General features: G+C 48.0%; 1 protein-coding gene across 5 annotated transcripts in view; it reads left to right on the forward strand.

Moving 5' to 3' along the window:
- VRTN (vertebrae development associated) overlaps positions 1–22886 on the forward strand; it is a 131781-nt gene extending 108895 nt beyond the window's left edge. For 4 of the 5 annotated variants that reach the window (XM_078659881.1, XM_078659883.1, XM_078659880.1 and 1 more), the window contains one exon: positions 19533–22886. In XM_078659881.1, the coding sequence (XP_078516007.1) occupies positions 19534–21567 (2034 nt within the window). In that variant the 5' untranslated portion in view covers position 19533 and the 3' untranslated portion in view covers positions 21568–22886. Of the gene's footprint in view, positions 1–15113; positions 15263–19532 lie in introns of all 5 variants that reach the window. The other variant, XM_078659882.1, reaches the window with a different exon arrangement.
- Positions 22887–23237: the final 351 nt, after the last annotated feature.

Consider the following 23237-nt stretch of genomic DNA (forward strand, 5'->3'; position numbering starts at 1 on the left):
TCACACATTGTCAATGAGGGCCCTATGACAGTGGCATGGGAACAACCAATCTTTACCTTTATTATTTGGACTCTCGCCTTCTTGTCATCCATGATTGGTTTAATAGGAGATGGTCAGGCCCAGCTGTCTCTGCTGGGTTTCCCTCACCTGCAAGCCATGCTCTTTGGATCTCCATTCCCTACCTCCATGCCTCAGGTGACCAGAATGGTTTTCTTAGCCTGGATAGCTGCACTTGCATATTTACAATGGGATGTGAAGGCTTATGCAGCAAACACTTCCCTGGCATGGCACTTGAGAGATTGTAAAACTTTAGGGTTTTAAGGGCTGGGACCTAATCTGTATTCCCCCATTGGGCGGCGTGTGGTCTAGGACGCACATTTCAGGACCTCCAAGTCACCTACACCCTTGCATACACCCAGTTTTACAAATATTTTCAACTCTAACATGCTCTCCACACTCCTGTCTTGGTAACTGACACCCTGCTGAAATTTAGTCCACTTGAAGCCAAGCTCATTATGGGCAACCTGGGCCGTGGCGGGATCTCCCAGATTTATCGTACCTTGATAATCAGTTCACCCAGCACGCTGCATCATCTCAGGACCCCGTGGGGGAGCTGGTTGGCTCCTATCGAGGATGATGACTGGAGGGATGCACTAATGGCCCCTAGGGAGCTCGCTATCTCCACTTGATTGTGGCAGATCCAAACATATTATCTTTATTATGCCTACCTGTTCCTACTCTAATGCATCAGGTGGGCTTCCGCCTGGTCTCTCCTGCCCTTGATGTGGGGGGAGACCTGGCAGATTTTTATCACATGGTATGCTCCTGTTCAGTAATCATGAACTACTGGACCACAGTGTTCCAAGATCTAACAGATGTCCTTAGGTGGGAGTATTGAGTCTACCCTTTGATATTGCTTGGTGTGTTTGAGGGCTCCGGAGGCATGAGAGTTGAGCATTGTTTCTAGGTACGGCACTTCTGGACTCCAAACGCGATCTTGCTGCTTGATAGATGTCCCCTAATCCTCCCACCCTGTCAGGATGGCGATAAGGTGTAGACTGGTGCACGCAACAAGAATGACCAGTCTTTGAGGCCAGGGGCTTCCTCCATAAACATGAGTGGGTTTGGAAGAAGGGGTTGGGCCAGTTTGTCTAAGATTGTAATCCGTTTAGACATTTGGATGGTGATTTTATAACTGTAATATACCTTTGAATGTCGTTGATTTGTGCAAACGCTACTTAATCTTCTGTATTACAATACCAGTGTGTTAGAACTGGGGGTATCTAGTTGGCTGAGGTAGGTACCTTAGTCCAAATAGGGACCCTTGCTTCTAAGTCGGGGAAAGGAAGGACACCTTCTCAGATAGCCCCTGCTCACCCCCTCGGTTGCTTGGCATGAGCAGCCAGGCTTATCTTCAAGGCAAATGTGTAAAGTATTTGCAACCACGCTCTCAGTAACCCAATGATGACCCCACAAATGGACTCCACACAAGTGTAATAAAAAAACAATTATATGTTTATAAAAGAAAAGATATACGATGAGACCACACAATAAAAATCCAACGTATGTGTATTTGTAATAGTTCACCTTGCTGGTTATTAGGCCAGCAAGCCCTGGTGGGTTCTTGCAGTATTAATGAAAAATTCTCAATGATCCAATGCAGTCCTAATGCAATGCTATGCAATTCGTAATGCAAGAATAAGGCACTTCATAATGCAGTTCGTTATGCAACAATCAGGGAGTTTGTAATGCCAAAATAATGCAATGCGTAACGCAACAGTCAGGCAGTTCGTAATGCAAAAATAATATAACAATCAGGCAGTACGTAATGCAAAAATAATGCAATAATCAGGCAGTTTGTAATGCAAAAATAATGCAATGCATAATGCAACAGGCAGTTCATAATGCCAACAACAATGTACTCCGGCACCGATCACAGTGCTCTGGACGGTCTCTATGCCACTCCTACTGACTCGCGGTCAGCTACTGCCGAAATATGCCCCCAACACGGGTATGGTGTGAAACAAAGGGCAGCTCCACACCCCGGCCCCAGTACTATCTCTCCTCGGAAAGTACGGGCTGCGATATGAACTTGAGCGGAGGCTCGCGCTGCAAAGATGGGAAAGGCTGAGAGCGTTTCTCTCGTAGCCCGCATCCCGCTCCAGACCCGACACGCGCACGCTCGCTGAGCGTTTATTTGGGGGTACGATCTCACTCTCCTCTCCTCGCGGCTTGGGCCTCCGATGCAACTTCATTGATCTTGGGCAGTGGAACACGGACCCCCGACGTGATGGTTCGAGGTCTCTCCTCGGCAAAGACAGACTCCGTCCGGCAGCGGTAAATCCTCCCAGCTCCCCTGGGATGCCGGTCCGGGCCGATAGCAATGACATCCGCAGCACTTCTGGTCACGCTGTCGATCAACTCGGAGAACACGACTGCTCCGGGACACACCGTCACGGGTCAATTTCTCACGAAGGTCTCAGGCTGCAACAGAGCACACGCACACAGCGTCCCAGAGACTCACTTTTGCTCCGGGTGCACACAATCACAGGGCAATCCTCACAAAGGTCTCAGGCTGCACAAAGCATACGCAGACAGCGTCGCTGAGACTCACTTGGACTCTGGGTGTGCAAGATCCCAGGGCAATTCTTACACACACACAGCGTCGCTGAGACACCCGTGGAAACTTTTATGTTCCTGAGTTTCCACAACAGGGAGCCAGCTCTCCTCGGGCCCTTGGGGACAAGTTACTTCAGGACAAAGCATAGAGCAAAGTCCCTTAGCCTCCCATTGGTTAAATTAGCACACTGCACGCCAGCCCCAGTACACACAGCAACGGTCAGTCCTTTCCTTCAGTCTCTTTAGCTGTTTCTTCCTTGGCAGAGGTTTTTTTTATTTTTTTTTTTTAAAGACGTTTATTTAATATTCCAGTTGTACACAGCGTCTTGCACACAACCCTGAGGCTGGCCGCTATTTATCATATGATATTATCATGACAGTAATACAATGTTAACGACCATCCCCGCCCCGTTGCTGAATATGGATACAACATCTGGATTTATTCGGATAACAATATTCACTGAACTAGTCCGTCTTATTTTATATAAAACAACCATAACTTGTCTCTATCACCAAGAGGATAAATCATTCGATGTCCACATCCTACAGGGTTATACATCACTAGCATTGGTAAACGGGTCCTAAGCACACATATCCTACTATGGAACAATCCCTATCACAAGCTACACCACCCGCCCTGTGTGGCACTCTCCGTGCCTCCTCCCATCTAGCACGACATACCTCATAATTCCAACCACGAACCCCCCCTAGGTGAAGCATAAGCCTCAGACGCCAAATTGCATTTCCCTGAACCACTGCTCAGTAGACGTAGTCCCAAAGAAGCCCCCCTCCGAGTTCAAAAACATAGTGAAGGCCAAGACAGAGCACAGTCATAGCATCATCCCCTCTACAGGTCATCATCAGGTTCTAGCAGTTCTTCCGGGGGGTCACATAAGTTCCCTCGATATTCGTTCCAATTATTCCATATTTTTGACCATTTCTTAGGGCATCCTCTATGCACATATACTGCTTTCTCTGCTACCATTGCAGAATCCATATCGTTACACCACCGAGTACATGAGGGTTTCACACCAGATCCCCATCTCCTAGCAATGTTACGCTTTGCAATGGCCATCCCCAGTGTCGCCCAGAGTTGCAATCCCTTGTTCATATCAGTTGGTGACCAGATATTCAGTATACAGCACTTAGGTTCATTCTGCAACACCACCCCCGTCGCCTCCGATATCTCAAACAACACCTCCTCCCAATATGATTGTATTTTGGGGCATTCCCATAGGGTATGAAAGAAGGTCCCTGGGGATCCACAACCTCTTAGGCAAGTAGGTTCCAGGGTGCGCCCTAGCTTGTGCAGTAGAGTACGTGAATAGTACACTCTATGTAGTACTTTTAATTGTACCAGTTTCAGTCGCGAAGGTATGGTGGTCTCCCTGGGTGATGCCAGTGCATGTAACCAGTCCTCATCCGCTATGTCCCCCAGATCCACCTCCCATCGACTGCGCAGGACCACCGTGGGGTCAGGGAGATTGACGAGCTTCCGATACGTAAGGGAGATCGCCTTCTTATCCAGGTGGTCAGTGAGGAGTCTATCCTCCAGGGGGGAGGATGCAGGAAGTATTGTACCAGATGGGATAGCTCCCTGCAAGGCATGTTTGATTTGTGCATAACGGAAGCGTTCATTTACCCCCATTCCATACTTCTCTTGTAGGGCAGGGAATGAAATAATCTCCCCTCTGATCCAAAGGTCTCCAATTGTCGAGATGCCAATTAGATCCCACTTCCTGAAACCTTTCGAATTTGACAGCGTGCCAAGTTTGCGGGTATCCCAGAGTGGCGTAGCAAGTGTAAGAACCCCCTCCCACCCCAGAGCTCTCTGCGCAGTGTGCCAGATCTTGATTGTGTGAGCCGTGGGGCCCGTGAGTGTGTGGCGGCGTTTGTCAAAATACAGCGCCCTCATAAGTTTGTCTGGGGGTAGGACGGTCCTGTCAAGAGCGTAGGCCGGATCTTGTTGCGGGGCATGAATCCACTGATTCACCACCATAAGCTGTGCTGCCCAGTAATACAATTTGACGTTCGGTAAGGCAATGCCCCCATCGTACCAACTACGTGTCAATTTAGCCTGTGCTATGCGGGCCGGCTTACCGTCCCATAAGAGTGCGGTGATCTCTGCATCGACCGATTTGAGGTAAGTGAGTGGGACCGGAAATGGGGTGTTTTGCAAGACATAGAGGAGTCTAGGAAGCGAGAGCATTTTAAAGAGGGCCGCCCTGCCTAGTAAAGTCAACGGAAGGGAGCGCCAGTGCTTCACATCCGACTTCAGCCTTTGCAGAGGTTTCAGCAGGTTTTCTTCCATAAAGACTGTGACCTGTGGGGTGACGTATATGCCGAGATATTTAAACCCTCTGGTTACTGTTTGCAAGGTGCAGCCATGGGGTAGTGTGGGCGTTGAACCGCGCAGGACATACAAGAGCGATTTTGCCCAGTTAATTGTATATCCCGAGACCTCTCCGTAGGTCTTAAGTATGGTCATTAGTGTCGTTAGGGACGGGGTTGGAGACATTAAATACAGCAGCACGTCATCCGCATAGAGGGAGATGCGGTCTTCCCAGCCCTCTCCCCATGATATGCCCCGGATCTGTGGATCCATACGGATTTTCACCGCCAGCGGTTCTAGTATGGGGGCGAATAATAGCGGGGATAGGGGGCATCCCTGTCGTGTGCCGCGACCCAAAGAGATCACTCGTGACGTGTGCCCATTCGCAACGATCTGTGCCAGGGGTGCTGTATATAGGAGCCTAACCCAGCCACAGAATTTAGGGCCAAAGCCCATTTTCCTGAGCACCGCAAAGAGGAACTGCCACTCCACAAGATCGAATGCCATGGTTGCGTCTAATGAGAGAATTGCGGCATCCTCCCCGAGTGAAGGAATGCGGTGTAGTATCCCATTAAGACGCCGCAGATTAAGGGAGGTGTTTCGCCCTGGCATAAAGCCGGACTGGTCGGGGTGGACAAGTGTCGTGAGGTGGGGCTGCAGACGCTGAGCGAGGAGTTTCGCTAGCACTTTAGCATCCGCGTTCATCAGCGAGATCGGCCGGTATGAGGATGTCAGGTCAGGCGGTTTACCAGGCTTGTGTATGGTGACAAAAATAGTGGCCAACCTCTGATCCGGCGAGAGAGAACCCCGCTCCAAGCAGTCTGAATACATGGGAAGCATATGTTGGGTAAGGACTGATGACATCGTTTTATACAGTTCGATTGGTAGGCCGTTAGGTCCCATTGCCTTCCCAGTGTTTAGGGCTGCTAGGGCCAGCCCCAGCTCCTCCCTCGTTAGGTCATCTTCTAGTGACTGTGCATCTTCCTGCGAGAGTGTGGAGAGAGGAATGTCATGCAGGAAGTGTGCGCAGTTATCCTCCGATATTCCTGCACGTGCTGTGTACACTGATTCATAGTAAGAGGCGAGTTCCTCCACTATTTCAGCGGGAGAGGTTGTGTGCGTGCCATCCGAAAGTGTTAAGGTCGCTATCCATCTACTCGCCCTTTCCTTCCTCTCAATCCATGCCAGCATTTTCCCGGTCTTATCCCCTAATTCATAGACCCTGTGTAACGTATCAGTTAACCTCGACTTTGTCATGGCCTCTGCATACGCTCTGAATTCCTGAGATGCTAACGTCAGTGTGTGTGCTGAGTCCTCCGTGGGGTCAGAGGCGTGCGCCAACTCCGCGGACTGGACCGCCGTTTCGAGTGACTCGATGGCTGCCCTCTGTGCTGCTTTATGCCTAGTGATAGTGGAGATAGCTTGTCCCCTGATCACTGTTTTGTATGCCTCCCACAGTATCGAAGGTGAGTCGACCGAGCCCACATTGTCTTCGAAGTAATTAGTGGTAGCCGTCTTTAGTACTTTAGAAATGGTACAATTCTTAAGATACCCAGGATAGATCGGATAAATCCGTTGCCGTCTGGTGGGGTGTACTGTGTAGGTGAGTAGCACCGGGGAGTGGTCAGATATCCCCCGCGGTAAGTGTTCAATGGATGCAATCTTTTCTGGGGGAACGGCTAGTGTCAGTAGGTAGTCTAATCGGGAAAGACTATAATGTACTCCCGAAAGAAAGGTGTAATGTCGATCTCGGGGATGCTTGAGTCTCCATATATCTAACAAACCCAGTGCATCCAAGAATTCTCGGAACAGGTGATCCGCCCTGGTAGCCTCCCGAGGAGGCTGTCGATCCATAGCAGCGTCTAGTACCGCATTGAAATCGCCTCCGATGATTAATTCCCCTTCCGGGAGTCTAAGCAGCAAGTTGCCCAGGTCTTGGAAGGCCCCTTGATGCAACGCCGGGGGGATGTAGACCGTCAGTACATTGTATGGCCGTCCCTCCCATTGGCAACTGATCGCAGCAAAGCGTCCCTGGTCGTCAGCCCATGTGTGTTTAATAAGTAGGGGTGCAGTTTTGGAAACCAGGATACCGACTCCACGCGAACCAGAGGAGAATTCAGCGTGGGTGACCATTTTAAATCCCCAGCGGTTAAGGGCCTTACAGGCTGTACCCACCAAATGTGTCTCCTGGAGTAATACTATTGTCGGCGCCTTTCTCTTAAGAAATTGGAGGACCAAACCCCGTTTAATTTTGTGGCCCAGCCCATTGACATTCCAGGAGATGATAGTGAGTGGGGGGGTAACCAGTGATTGTGAGTGGGGGTGAGGCGTTAACAAGTTTTGGTCAGCCATGGGTGTAGGAGTTCTTGTGTGTCAGTGGCGCTGAATACAGCATGCGGACCGGGGTCCAACAACAGTGCGTATGGGAAGTTCTGTCTGTGCCAATGAAGAGTGCTTGGCGTCGTGCTGAGGCAACATAGAGAGTGTTCTGTGCTAGAGTGTAGAGCTGGCCTAGATAGGAACCTGAGACTATGGGCACATTGGGATCCAATTACTGAACAATCATTGTTTACGAAGTGCCGGGGCGGCAACGCCCCCGAATAAGACACTCGGACCGGGGTCCCACACCATCTATCGTATCGTGTATTGCACAGAGCGGTTCCAAACCCCCCCCCCCCCCCCCCTGTCTAGCTAGACGGTCCCTGGAGAACACCGGGCTCACCAGGAAGCCTCGTCTGTGGCGGCATTGAGGACCTAGCAGTGTGTAGTGGTGCCAGAGTAATTGCCCTGTGGACGTGTGTACATATAACCCTAGGAAAAACATGAGACTCAAAAGAGAACAATAGAACTTTGCAAACAATCCCCCCTGCCCAGCCCCCCTCCCTGCTACACGGACATAGAACCGCCCGCTTCCCCAACTTAGCAGAGTGCCTACTCCCATTTCTCCCCAATGTACTTGCTTGCGGGGTAAGTGTTCCGTGGCTCGAATGACCCCATCAGTCACAGTCTGCTCTTCTCGTACATAGTCCAACGGCCGCCCTTTCACCTCACGTTGCCACCGATGGATCTTACAGCGCCAGTAAGGAACTCATATGTCAGGACCGTGTTCGTCGGCTTCCGGCCCCTCCTCCAACTCCCTGTCCCGATTGTCGGGGGTCGATGTCGGTGAAGCTCCTGCATTGTCGACTCGATGGTTTCGCTGGTCTCTGCCCTTGCGCCTAGTTGTTTCCACACGACGCCAACCGTCCAGCCAATCCCACGCCGCCTCCGGGGTATCAAAGAACCAGGCTTTATGGTTATCTATGACCCTCAATTTCGCCGGGAACAGCATCGAATAGGGCAATTCCTTTGCTCGCAAGGCCTGTTTTACCTCCATGAAGGTCTTGCGGCGTCGGGCCACCTCGGCAGTATAGTCAGGAAAGAAGGCCAACATGGAGTTTTGTATTTTGATGGGTGGGGAATTCCGAGCCGCCTGGAGTATGACATCCCTGTCCCGGAAATTGAAGAGCCTGGCCAGGACAGGCCTTGGCGTCGCTCCCGGTTTCGGCGCTCCACCTGGGACCCTGTGTGCCCTCTCCACCGAGAAGAAGTTCGATAGGCCTTTCGGTTTCAGTTCCGTCTTGATTAGGTCTTCTATGTAAAGGTCCATCGCCCGTTTGCCTTCCGACTCCGGTAGGCCAAGGATTCGGACATTGTTACGCCTAGCCCGCCCCTCCTGATCGTCCAGCCTGTCCTGCAGTTTCTTAGTGACCGCCTCCATCCGTTCCACGGTCAGCTGTAGTTCGGAGGTGTCCTCAACCAGGGATTTTGTGACCACTTCAACCTGCGCCACCCTCTCGGTCATCTTGTGAAGGTCCGCCCTCAGTAATCCGACGTCCGAGGAGATGGCCCCCACTGTAGTTTGGACATTAGTGAGCGTCCTCATTAAGTCCTCGAGTGTCACCTTTTTCCCTCCGTCACCTTCGGGGCTTTTTCCTGCGGACGAACGTACTTCTGGGTGTTGCGAGGGGGTTTTCTCGAACGCGAATTTGTCCAGCCTCGACTGAGCAGTGTTGTGTCGCGTTCCCTTTCCCGCCATTCCACCGGCCTTTCGTGGGCCGTCAGGCGTGTCAGCCCTGGCTAGTGTCCTGACAGTTTCTTGGCCCCCTGAGGATCAGGCGTGCAATTAGGACGGTCCGCTGACGAGGCAGGCCCGGTCAGGCGTCAGGGGCAGGCTCCGAGACTGGCACAGCGGATGGGATCTCCGAGGTCGGCTAACGCGGCGAACAAAGACAGAACGGGGGATGAGATGAGGCTTGGACAGATGGAAACCTCAATGCAGAGCGCCTCGTGATTTGCAGGCCGCTACGCCACAGCGTGCTCACCGTCACCCCGGGCGATCAATGTCTCAGGGGAATGAGGGCGCACACAATGGTCAGTACTTGCTCTCCATGTAATGGGGGATCCCTTCAGGTTCAATGCGCCCCCTCAAAGTTTTGTCAGGATCGCAGCACTGGCTGGTGCACGCGCTACAGAGCCCACAGGACGGCGGCCCCGGTCCGGGGCGTATCTTCACTCGCTCGCCCCCAGGCACGAATCCGGTATGCCGGCACCTCACCAGCTCGGACCCCCGGCCCGGCAACAGCGTATGTTAGGTCGGCCCCGCAGGATGGACGGTACGCCTGGTAGCAAACGGTCGGGTTTGCCCCGTCACCGCAGCAATGGATTGCTCACCTCTCGCTGGTAGTACAGGCGGTGTCAGGGGGGGGCGAGGGGAGGATCAAGCCACAGCGGCAGTCTCACCCACCCTCACAGATGTCGCCGAGTCCCCGGCCTCAGGACGTTCTCCACCGGCCCCTTCGACCACATCCAAGTCAAGGGAGGGGGGGTGGTGCGGGGGGGTCGCCGACCCACCTCAGGAGCGCGCCGTCACTGGTGCACACGTCCGTGGTGCAAAGCAGGATATTTCCTCCGGGCTATGGTCGGAGCCGCGATGCGGGAGCTTCCGGTCCGGTCTCCCGGCGGCCCTTCACTTCCGGCCGGATGGGGCTGCAGGACAGGCCGGTGCAGCCACGATGCGGGCAGGCCGCAGGTAGGCGCTCCACCGCGGGGCAGTTGCCGGTGTCGGATCAACACCGGAGTTGTGGCGGAGGACGCCGCTTGGAACCCTGTCACAGAAGCAGTCGCCTGAGCAGCAAAGATAACGGATGAATGCGAGGATAATGACATGGGGTCTCGGTTACCACGGAGCTCCTCTGCTAGTCAGCCATTCCAGTCGGCTGCTAGCCACGCCCCCGGCAGAGGTTCTTTTTGACTACAAAGTAGTTTCAATCCTTTTCAGTCTCGAACAGTTCCATTCCAACGTTCAGGGGTTTCAGCTCTCATAGTAAAACCCCTAAATGTCTTTGAAGACTTTGTGTTCAGGGGGGCACTAACCCCTGTCCAAACCAGTTCTGGGTGTCTCCCTGCCAGTGACACCTTCTTCCTTTGATAGTGGGGGTCTCGATCTTCAATCACTCAGCAGGAGATGAAGCCATTGTTTTATGGCAGCAGCCGAGGCCTCTTCACCTCCAGGGACTACCCCTCCCCCCAACACTCCAGATGCAGGTCAGCAACCTCCTCCCCTGGGTCAAGAAATTCCCCAGAGCCTATCACATTCAAATCCAGACAGTCAATCCACAACCAGGCAGAGACCCACAGAAATGTTAGATCACAAAAACAGCCACTTCTTAAAGAGTGGTTTCTAAACACACAATGCAAAAACCACCTTCACAAAAAGATGTGTTATTAAATTGTGAGTTCAGGCACCCTAAACTTCACCTCTCCATCCTAAGCCTAGGGGGATATAGACTGGAAACATATTACGCAGCCTTCCCCATTCTGTCCTATGGGCAAGATGGCCTTGCAACAGTGAAAAACGAAATGGAGAGTATTTCACGGTCAGGACATTGTACATACCTTAGTACATGTCCTACCATTCACATACACTGCACCCTGCCCAGGGGGGTACCTTGGAACTCCCATAGGGGTGTCTGATGTGCATAAAAAGGAAAGGGTAAGGCCTGGCAAGTGGGTGCTCTTGTCAGGACAGCATGGCAGTTTAACAAACTGCGCGCAGGCACTGCAGTAGCAGGCCTGAGTTATTTAGGGCTAGTTGTGTGGGTGGCACAATTAGTGCCGCAGGCCCACTTGTAGCATTTGCATTACCAGCCCTGGCACACATAGTACACTTTACTAGGGACTTTACTAGTAAGGCAAACCTACCAATCATGGACAACCAATTACCATTACACTTTACACAGGGAGCACTTGCACTTTGACACTGATCAGCAGTGGCAAAGTGCTCAAAGCATCTAAGTTGGCAACACCATGTCAGAAAAAAGGTCTAGGGGGAAGGCAAAAAGTTTAGGAACCTTTAGTCAAAAAGGGGCAAGTCAATACAGTGTGTCATTAGTTCTACCTTATCACTCACAGTGGTTTAAAATCAATTAAATCTGTTTACTAAAACAAAATATCGACTGCAAGGTATACACAAAGATTGCTGCCCACAGACTAGTGTTGGTGACCCAAAACCTGATACCAAACTCGCAGTTTCCTTAAAGGCAGACACACTATGGACAGCATAAGGCCATTCTGCCATGCGTTGGAAAGAGCCAAGCTCCCACTCACCAACAGCAGCCCTAGAACTAGATGCAGAAAAGGCCTTTGATAAGGTTTCCGGACCTTTTTTTTTTTTTTTTTTAAATGTCACATTACACAGATACCACTTGGGGGATGTTTATCTACATAAATATGGCCCTTTACTTAGACCCCACTGCAAGAGTTGGAGTCAACGACCAACTATCCCAACCCTTCACTCTCACACGGCACTCGTCAAGGTTGCCTGCTCTCAACCCGTCTATTCCTACTGGCCATTGAACCTCTGATCTCCACCCTTCGGGGGGATCACAGGTATTAACTTCACCTCAGGCAGACTAGTGGTAGCTTCTTAGGCAGACAATGTATTGTTATTCACTGAGGATGCCCCAAAAGCCATACCAATCATAAAAGAAACTGAAATATATTCACAAATTGGGAGGGGCTATTCCCTGAATAAAGATAAAACTGAGGTATTCCCCCTAAACGTACAATGTTCATCTTCTGTGATTGGTAACCTTGGTCTAAAGTGGTAACCAACGCCATCAAATGCCTGGGCATATGGTTTACCTCTGATCTTAAACACTCTGTTGCACTCAGTGAACAAAAAACATTGACCAAAATAAAAGAACGTCTCAACACCTGGGCCCCGAAAAATATCACTTGGTGGGGGTGAGTGGGAACGTTGAAGATGATGAGAGCCCCCGATTAACTTCACATCTAGCATGCTTCCAATAGTCCTCTCCCCTTCCTCCTTTAAATCGGTGGATAATGACATCTCTTAATTGATATGGAAAGGTAAAAAACTGAGAATCTCTTTGAAAATCTTGAAGACGTGTAAATACTCCGGGGGAATAAACATTCCAGACTCAGCCATCTATAGGGTGCATGGTGGCTGCAACCACGAGACATGATCCCCATCCCACGTGGCTCATCATTGAATCTAGCCTAACTGCAACCTTACCCCTTAGTTCCACCCTCACAATACATAATATCTCGAAGCGCCCTCTGGTGTACTCCAGGCAAATAATAGACATGGTTGCGTCACTCCTACTCCTCAACAAACGCCTAGAACATTGACTACATGGCTCTAGCCTCCCCATGGTTCAACCACACAATTAAACTTGAGGGGAATATGCTATTCTGGTATACATGGGCTCAACAAGGTATAAACAGCATAAATAATCTGGGATCACATACCAACCCTATCCCGTTCACCCTGCAAATTAAATGTAATGTACTCAATGTTGACTTTTACATATTTCTAAGACTAAATTGAGTAAACTCAGACGCCCACCTGAACCAGACCTCTCCGGACTATTAGGCGCCCTCAAAAGGAGAGGCCATACCGCTTCACAACTGTACAAACTGCTCAACACACCTAAAGGTCAGGCTCTGAGGTTATTTAACCGGAAATGCAAACCCCCATACACGATTAGCAGGCTCCCCAAACTTCATTGAAACTTTGTGGCAAAAGATTTGGAAATCTCCTTTAATGCGATAATCACCACTGCCTTAGCACAATCTAGATTCTGGTACATCCACAAAACTTACTGGACCCCAGCCAAGCTACAAAACTAGGGCTGAGGGACTGGAACACATGCTGACGGTGTGGGGAGGGCTCTGGGGACCTCCAACGTATGATTCTTAAATGCGAGACGGTACTACCGTTCTGGAGAAAGATCCAAGACCTGCTGCATTAGATCACAGGGTTACAATAGACATTGACTTCCTAACAACTGTCTTGGGCCTACATGTCAACCCCCACACTTCAGAACTTAATCCACACACTTCGTCATTAGTGGTTCTCCTCCTCTCCTTGGGCACCAAAACAGATCTCTCAGATTGGAAGTCCACGTCCCCAAGCTCCTTTAGCAAATGGTGGAAATTTACTATGCTCTATCAGAGGTTCTGACAACACTCTGCAAACTAAGCGTCATGACACTTCAGGTCACAGTCGCCTTTGGGATGCCTTTGATAAATACCTGCAAGAGAACAAGCCTCCATGACTTCTCCTCTTAGATCACCTTTTGGTCTGGGGTGATGCCCTGAATTCAATATTGGTCTGCTTACTCTTGCCCAACCCTCTTGACTGGTGTATCCCGTGCCCAGTGTATATATAAACAAAAACAATGGTTCTGTCGGGCATGCAAACTATTTCTTTTGAAAGAATTATTTCTTTTATGTATTATTCTACAACCTTTGTTAATGATATCCAAAATATTTAAACATGGAACACATAGCAAAGAACACTGACGCAAATGTTATGAGTATCTTGTTGTTTTATATAAATTGAAGCATTTATATATACTCATGAGTTTGTGAAACAATGCTGTCAAAGCAAGGTGAAGCTTACAGTGATGTAAAGTGACATTTGTGCTCAGTGGTAGAACATGGTGCATATATTATGTACAAGGTGAATAAAACCACAGTATACACAAGGGACTAGAAGGCCAGCATTTTATGAAAAACACAAAGACTCTGATGCTTGTACAAAGTATTCAATTATTTGGACCCAGAGCCTTGATAGATCTGGACTATATGAGATTTTCGATGTTTCAACCCAATCAATGCTTAATTAAGGAGTAAAGGTGGGCCTTCATCAGGACAGGTGTGGGGGAGTAGGGGATGACAGCCCTCAGTAAATCACAGAATCAATCGGGATTTGTAGGTCATCATTAAAAGCAACCAATCTAAGTGGTTCGATCAGCCGTGGTCTTGCTGCCGGCGTGGGAGAACCAATGTAGTTAAACGACTTTCTAGATGCACAGGGAAGTTTCAATATAAGATGCGAAGCCAGGCGTGAGTCCTGGGTCAATGCTGCCGTCTCGTAGCCAGTGCAGGCCTCCCATCTCCTCCTCGCTTCTCTTTCAACTCCTACCTTTTTCTCATCTCTGTCCTCTTTCTTCCCCCTCATGCCCCAGTTGTCCTCTTTTGTTGTACACTCGATATAGCTACTGCCATGTTTGCTCTGTGATAGGAGACATTTAGTAGGCACTTGATACGCTATGTTATGCCTCTGACGCATCTGTACATTGTAACCAAATATAACATACATTGCTGTCGTTGCCTTTCTCCTCTTTCCCGCCACTGGAGTGTACTTCTTTTCTTTGTTTTTTTACTTTTTCTGTGCCATTTTGTATCCAATAAAAATATATCTGAACAAAAAAAAGGATCTCCGTTGTAGTAGCCTGTTGACCAAGAAGTCCACTCCCACCCTAACACCTACCCATATTACCCCAGTGTCTGGTTGGCCATGAAATCAGTGCCAGCTCTCACATATTATCTTAGGAGGTTGCCACTAGCGCCCTTTAATGCTAGCACGTCCCACTGCAGCTTCTGTTATGTCCATTTCTTTGACATACTTCCTTTTGTCTGCCATATTGCTATGTACAGAGCTTACCTGAAACACCCATTTAGATTTTCACATAACTAAGTAAATACCATTACGTTGGATTTGTTTAATTTAAGCAATGTATGCAGAGATGTTTTCACCCTAAGTGGTTACATATATGGATGTTATTTCCTTTGCATTCCGTTTTTGTAGCCCAGCGTTTATGATAGAAACAGTCTACAAATACCAACATTCAGAGAAAAAAACAAGACTGGATCGGTTACTTGCCTATCATGGTTCGCCTTTAAAGCTCTTGTATTTCAGTGGATATCTACATCAAAATAAGGGCTCCCACTTTTATGGTATTTATTTTTTGAACATTTCTGTCTGTATTTATCCATATTTATTTTGGTTTGTGGAAAAAATGAAGCTGAAATTAGTATATTTCCACATTTATTTAATCGATAAATATGCACTCGTGCTTGAATGCCTGCCAGTTTTCAATGCTGCGAACACCCGCTGAAGATATATCAATGTACTTATATGTAAATAGTGTATAAGCACTAGACACAGAGTAGAGAAAATCACCCTGAATAAATCACATTGGAAATCAGCGGGGATTTTTCAGGAAGCCCTCACTCACCACCCTGGGTGGTGACATGCTTCATCATCGGGCCCACACGTCCGAATGGACCAGTATCTAATCCTCAAGTTGAGAGATCCATCACAAGTGTGTGGGGTCTACCACCGACCGTCGGGCATTATCCCTGCTCCAACTGCAGTGTGTCACTTGACAACACACACACACCAAAGAACTCTCTCTAGAACCAGGCAATATTTGGACACAAAGGACACTAATTGTAACTCCACCAACGTTGTTTATTTGATCACGTGTCCTTGTTTAAAAAGATATGTTGGCATGACCACTCGCAAGGTAAAACAACGAATATGCGAGCATCGCAGCAACATCAGATGTCGCAAAATCACGACAAGGATGAGTGAACATTTTCTCCAACACAATCCCACTCCAAATGACCTCCAATGGACCATTATAGAACACATCACAACTGAAAGAAACACTGCCAGCATCCTTTTTGAGAAGGAACAACGCTGGGTCTATAGATTGGGTACCCATCACAATGGCCTTAATGATCAAATCCCGTGAAGCTCAGTACGCAAGCGGTAATAATCATGATAGGCAAAGAAGCCACCCTGTCTAACCATATTTGTAATTGGGGCATCCTATGAGCACAAACTTTGCCCTTAAATCCTTTAAAAGATTCCTCACTATTTCACTTTTTGACTTTACCATTCGTTTTGCTTGTTCCATTCTGCATCCGAAGTATGGTGCTGTGTAATTTTATCTTTACTAGTCTTAAAGAAAACATTCAAATACTGTGACTGTTTTTCTTCAAATCTCAATAAAGTTCTTTTCCTACATTAGTAAAACCCTCGATTAGAGTTCCAAGCCTCCTTCCAGCGGGACTCTTTGATTGGTCAAAACTACCCACATGCCCATAAACCAAGCCTCGTAGTGAAGCTTTCCCCTGATTGGCTGCCTATTCCAAACCTCCTTTTCAGCACGACCATAGATTGGCCAATCGGTCGGCGCCAGCGGCCGCCGCCCCCGTCAGCTCCACACTTTAGCGATCTCCGACCACAACCCCACATCCACGGGGTCCGGTAGCAGGAGACGCTAGGTGCTGAACGGGTGGCAAGCGCTGCTGGCGTAAGACCTTCAGATTCCTTCACTACTAATCAGATAAGTAATCTGCGAGCACTCCCCTTTCCTCAGTTCTAACCCCGATTTCGCCTTTCTTAAATATCCCTCTACAGGGTGTGCCATTGTCGCTTTCCCCCACCTACCGAGACCCATGGGGTGTGGATCTTGTACATTACAAGTGAGAACCCTGTACAGTATTCAGCAGTAACATTTTTCTTGACGCTAATTTTGACATCACCTTTTGCCCTATTTTAGGGCACCTTGATCGCCTAAACCACGAGTGTTGTGTTATAGGCCGATCTGTCCAACGGCCATTTCTACGTGACATAGTGCATGTTTCTACGCTGATCTCACCTATAGAGCGGCGTTTTCCAGCACTAAAATACCGTTTATAGCACCATGACCACTCCTTCAGTATTCTCAAGCACGTCCACATAGAGTTTTTACGCTGCAGAAAACCCTTGAGATGGATTGCACTAACTTTGTGTTGTTTGTCTTTTGTGTATGTATGTCTTTTTCTTTCAGACAGTACAGGGACCTCAAATTGAAGGTACCCCACCATTTTTGGTTTGTTTGGTTTTTGCACTTTATTTTTACACACCTGCTTTTAACTTTCACGTCCTCAGGTAAGGGTGGGCCTTAGCGTGCCCATACCACCGAGGTACACCATCTTACGGTCCTGATGAAAGCCCAGTAAATGACACATAGACGGGCAGAAACATGTTGACCCCACTCTAAGTGGAAACAACCAAGTCATTAACTGGTAAGTTTCCCACACATATTTTACTTATGTCAAACTGACCATTGAATAAAAAATTTTGTATGGTTCAGTTTTTGACATTTTTAATTCACATTTCTTTTTGACACCTTTGCCACAAAGAACCAGCTCCGCAGTAATCTGGCGTTGTAGCACACCAGGGAGGCATTCGGCTTCTCCTGGTGGGCCCGATGATGAAGCATGTCACCCCCCAGGGTGGTGAGTGAGGGCTTCCTGAAAAATCCCCGCTGATTTCCAATGTGATTTATTCAGGGTGATTTTCTCTACTCTGTGTCTAGTGCTTATACACTTTTTTCCCGACACTCTTTCGTTGTTTTACAAGATTGACCAGGGGGACCAAGAGTGCCCTTTACCCTCTCTCTCATTTTGTTATTACTACCCCTTATATGTAAATATACAAACTTCAGTTTCAACCTTGTGTATATTTATGTACCGCTGTTAAAGCCGCTTTACTCTTTTTTTTAACCCCCTTACCTATCAATCCACACAACTACGGGCCTGGCAGTCATGGCTGACAGTATTTAGCATTAGTCAAAAGCAACCCAATTTCTGTTTTTATCCGCATTTAGAAATAAATACCGACACGGAAAAAAAATGTCTGTATTTATCTGTAAAAATCAGTAAAAACGGAAAACAAGGATCCTTAATCAAAATCAACCTCTGGTCACGCCTACGATGGTGCAGTCAGCCAATTCCAAAAAGGTGAATGGCTAGAAGGGAGGTGTGCTGAAAGTACAGTGCATGCCAGTGGTGTTTCAGATAAGCGAGTGATAGGCCAGCCATGGTCATTCTTGGGAAACAAAAATACATTTCTCTCACATTGATTAATAGTGCTCACCAGAAGTGGTTCTTTCTTGCAAAACTACTAATTATCTAAGCACTGCACAGTTAGTACAGTGATGAGTTACGCCTACCAGATATAAAAATGCTCAAATTAAGCACTGCATGAAGAACCGGCTACAGCCATTACATGTTCCCTGCCCATTGCTCCTTGGCAGGAAGGGCTCCAGCCACACACCAATAGAAGCAGGTAACCACTACCTACATGAGCAATATATGGTTCCCCCTTTCCTTCTTATTTCATGTGTATATGTACTTCATACAGTATAGGCACTCAATACTTCAGAATTAAACAAACACTTTTATGGAAATAATTTAAAGCATCAAATGGACATGATCCTACCCAAGTTATATAAAACAAAAATTTTACAGAGTCCTTCAATAAATCATTATTTTCATAAACTTTTTTGTTTAATTATCAAGTATTGAGTGCCTATACTATTTGAAGTACATATACACATGAAATAAGGAGGAAGAGGGGACCATATATTGTTCTTGTTTTACACTGTCCTGTCCCTTTTTCTACCCAATGTTGACTTATGTGTTTTGGACCACTAACTACATACCATTGTCAGCCTTTCGCATAAGAACTTGGTATTCTGCCTGTCCCTCCTCCAATTCCCAGTATCCTTTTCACCTCACAGGAGCACCTGGCCCTCTACCAACCATCAATGCTTAATTGAAGCAGCTGATCCTTTACCACAGTTCAGAAAATGTAATTGATCCTTATCTCCCCGGCTAGCTGACAATAGGAACTTATCCCTCTACCGGCCTCCCTTATTAACCTGTTCTCTGCTTCTGTCGGCCAACGGCCGTCGTGAGCACTACCTCCGTAGTGCTGTGCATTTTCGTTGGCCAACGCGGCCCCGCCCGCTTAATATAACGCTCCGCACCGGCGCGGAATGTTCGAAGCAGCAAACGGGTTAAAAATACCTGTTAAACACTTGTCTTTAATAGAAGCACCCAGCCCTCTGCTTATCCTTTGAACAAAAGTATATCCTACTTTCTCTGTCCCAAATCTCTCCTCCACCGTAGGTAGAAGCAAGTGGAAGTCTTCCGACCCACTGTACAGAACCCAACCTGCCTCTCCAAGTAAAAGAGTTGGCTTGCTATAAGTACTGAAAAATTGGCCTTCTACCCTTTTGAAAGAATTCATTCTGCTATACATCTGCCAGTAGAACTGCCGGTCCCTCTACCTCTCCCCACTTCTGTATGCCTTGCACTCTTTCCATCCTTCCCTTATCGCTTCTTATAAATGTAGAGTACTCACTCTGATTCCTTTGTTTTCTAGAATGCTCCAGAGAAACCAGCTGGTGCAGTCTGTGCTGCAGGAGTTGCAGGAAGCTACAGAATGCTTTGGCCTGGATGGACTCAACTGTGCTGCTGTGGAGGCTGTGAGGACACTGTCCTCCTTTACCGTACCCAACACTGGCGCCCGATACTTTGAAGGGGAGATGGAAGTCGACCTCAAAGCTAAAAGTCTGTATCCAGATGATGCTCCCAGAAATATGGTGCCCTTGACCTGTCGTGGAGGCGGAAACCAGCTCTTTGAGGCAGCTAGCATGCTGCTTTGGGGGAGTCCCAACATGAGCCTGGAGCTGCAAGTGAGGACCGTTGTAGAGATGCTGCTCCACAAGCAATACTACATTAATGGTATGATCGACTCCAAAGTCATGCTGCAGGCAGCCCGCTTCTCTCTCTGCACAGAGGAGTCACCTGATATGATGAACCTACCCTTCACCATCCTGGAGGCCATCTTTGATGCTGACATTAAAGCCACCTGCTTCCCTGGGACCTTTGCCAACATGTGGCACGTGTACGCCTTGGCTTCTGTCTTACAGTCTAATATCTACTCCATCTACCCTATGAGCAACCTCAAGATCAGGCCATACTTTAACCGTCTAATCCGTCCGCGGAGCTGTCAAGGGAAACCCACCACATTTCACATCATGTGGTCTGGGCAGCTGCTGGCCGACCTCTCTTTCAGACCTCAGAGCTTTGTGCCTGTGGTGGGGCTGGAGGAGCTAGAACCTATGAGCCCCCTGCTTGAGGCACCGACCGAACCAGCCAAGACTCTTGAACTTCTGAACAGTGACCCTCAGCTCACCTACTCAAACCTACGGGAAAAGTACAGCATCACAAAGAGCACCTTCTATCGCTGGAAGCGTCAGAGCCGGGAGCACCGCAAGAAAGCAGCAGCAAGATACGAGGCCAAGCATTTCCTGCAGTGCTGTTTCCAGGATGGTGATATGGTGCCTCTGCATCGCTTCCGTCAACTCTTCCCTGAGATTTCCCGTTCCACCTACTATGCCTGGAAACACGAAATGCTGCAGAGTCACTTCAACCCCATACCTGCAGCTGCAGGCAGTACTGTCCAGTTACAGGTATCTACTGTACAAGCCAAGGGAAAGAACGGAGCGAAAGAGGTGATTTCTCATCAGGGTCACCAGGAGATCATTGCCTTGCCTGCAGGTCAGAACCAAGCTGGAGTTTTCATGCAGGGAGCCAAGAGCTATCTAGAGAAATGCATCTCCATGAACACACTGGTTCCTTACCGTAGCTTCAGACATAGTTTTCCTGGGATCTCCAGGTCCACCTACTACAACTGGAGACGGAAGGCCATCAAATCTAACCCAGATTTGCACTCCTCAGAGCCCCCATCGCTTTGCAAGGAGGAGTCCCCAACAAAGCATGGGCTCGGAAATGGAATTGTGAAGGGACACTGTTCTTTGATGTGCAGGAAACAGGTGAGAAGTTCAGCTGCCTTCTACCCTCCCAAGCCTTCTGTCCATCTTCATGGGAGATTGCTACGTCGAGCTGCCAGAAGGCTTGTCTGGAAGTGGTGCCTGCCATACTGTAAGTTTCGCCTCAGGTACCCAGTAATGTCCTCGACACCCTTCTGGTTCTGGAAGACTGCTACCAAGAGAAAGCGGAAAGTGCTGGGACCCAAGATCCCAGAATTACATATTGCTTCAAACAACTTTGTACCCAAAAATGATGTAGAAAAGCACGGATACAAAGAAGTGCCAATGCCATTTGTAGACGGAAACCAAACTGAGAAAAGGCAGCTCAGCCCATATAATGCCACCATGACCAGTTACACACTGCCCATTCATGCCTCCGATGATGCCAGCGTCTTTGTCATGGACGTCATAGCCACAGCGCAGTTTAAAGTGCAGGCCAAGCTTTTTCTGCAACAGCGCTTTGCAGCCAAGAGCTTCCCATCCTACAAGGAGTTCCGCACACTCTTCCCATTCACAGCCCGTTCCACCTACTACATGTGGAAGCGTGCTCTGCATGATGGTATGACGCTTGTGGAAGCCTGACCAGCTCTGTATCCAGGAGGCATCCTCAAAGGCAGATCGAGGACTCCACAAATGTCACCCTGAGAAAAAGGTTTCTTTCCTGGAAAATAACTTTTTGTTGCTACCTTTATTTAACTTTTTGACACCCAATTTAATGGAGAAAACCAGTAGAAACAGTCCTGATTAACTCTTTTATGACCACAGGCTATCTTTTCCTTTTTCCAAATGCGGTGATACACCAGCCTTCTGTTTTTTTGATGGAGTTTGGCAGGCATGAACGTATTCTAACACTGTTGATGCAGTCAGTGTGTAGATATTTGCTTTTGGATATAGTAGTGCAATGTAAATATAAATATCTCTTTAGCTAAGAGGATGAATTTTGATCAAGAGCCTGCCAAGGGTACCATTGATGCATGGCATACAGTAGAGTAAGTCTGAGGCTGACGACAGGTGATAGGGAAAGGTTACGTGGCTGAACTGTGGGATTTGTATATGATCCTCACTGCACATCATGATAGTCGTGCTACCGGCTTCAACTCTTCAGTTATAGGGTATGAGCCTTTCCAAACAAATATAGGCAAGCAAGGATTATTAGAGGGGAACATTTGTTCAGGGTTGCAAGAGATCTTAAGTTTTGTTTCTATAAATGATGGATAGTAAAAATCTCACAGGGTCCAAGTCCAGTGAAGTCATGTGGTCACCCTGGATGTGTAGTTTTGACCTGGGTCAGTTGGAACAGAGCATGGGAGGACTTTGATATTAGTAGTGTGGCGAAGGTTGCACAGGTCACTTACACGAGTGCTTTAGATAGTAAGGAAAGGTTGCGTGGTGGGGTCGAGAGAGCCTCAATAACTATCCCTAGTAGGAGGAAGTGGTAAGGTTGAAGAAACTGGCAGCCCCTAAAGTAGAAATTAACACACACATGAGGTGACAATTTAGGAAGGAGCCACAAGAAAGGGAGAGATTGCAAGGTACTCATGGAATTGAAGATCTGAACACGTTTCAATGAAGTAGGAGCCGCATATCTCCTGCACTTTTTTGTTATCTTAGTTGTCTCTTCAGATTCAACAAAGGATTTGTGCTGGAACATGAGCCTTTTCGATTTTCAAAAAATGGGCAGTATTGGGGAATGAAGGGCCTTTCAGGGCTTCCCTCACACCCCTTTGGAAACTTTCTTCTCATACAACGGATGAAGCAATCCAGACCTACATTAGTTTGCTCTTGCTGGTATATTTGGCTCCTCTGCTGGGGAGATTAGTTTGGCTCATGCTCATTGTGTTACTGTGATATAAACATCTCCATTGGAGGATGGAAAACAGAATAAAAGCATTTCACCATGAGTGGTTTTGTGTCCATATTTGTTAGTTATTTTATTTCGTTTCGCATACTCCTAAATCGCGCATGCCCAAATAATTTGGAGACCTGGAGTCCATAGACATTCTGGAGGTTGACTTAGATTATAAGAGGTGCAACCAGTCTTGTTTTTTGAAACCACAAGGAAGCACCTGATGCATACGGTCACTTGGAATGGTGGCCGGAAGTAAACATTCAGTTCTGGTATCTTAGGACCTGGCTGCACTGTTGTGCTTCTTAGCAATGATTGGGGAAGCACATATTGGCCTTTTAATATGATTTTCTCCATCATTTATTTCAAGAAATGTCATACCTTCATGTAAAAAAAAAATCTGTCC

Source organism: Lissotriton helveticus, chromosome 9 (assembly GCF_964261635.1).
Source record: "Lissotriton helveticus chromosome 9, aLisHel1.1, whole genome shotgun sequence".
NCBI classification, from domain to species: Eukaryota; Metazoa; Chordata; class Amphibia; order Caudata; family Salamandridae; genus Lissotriton; species Lissotriton helveticus.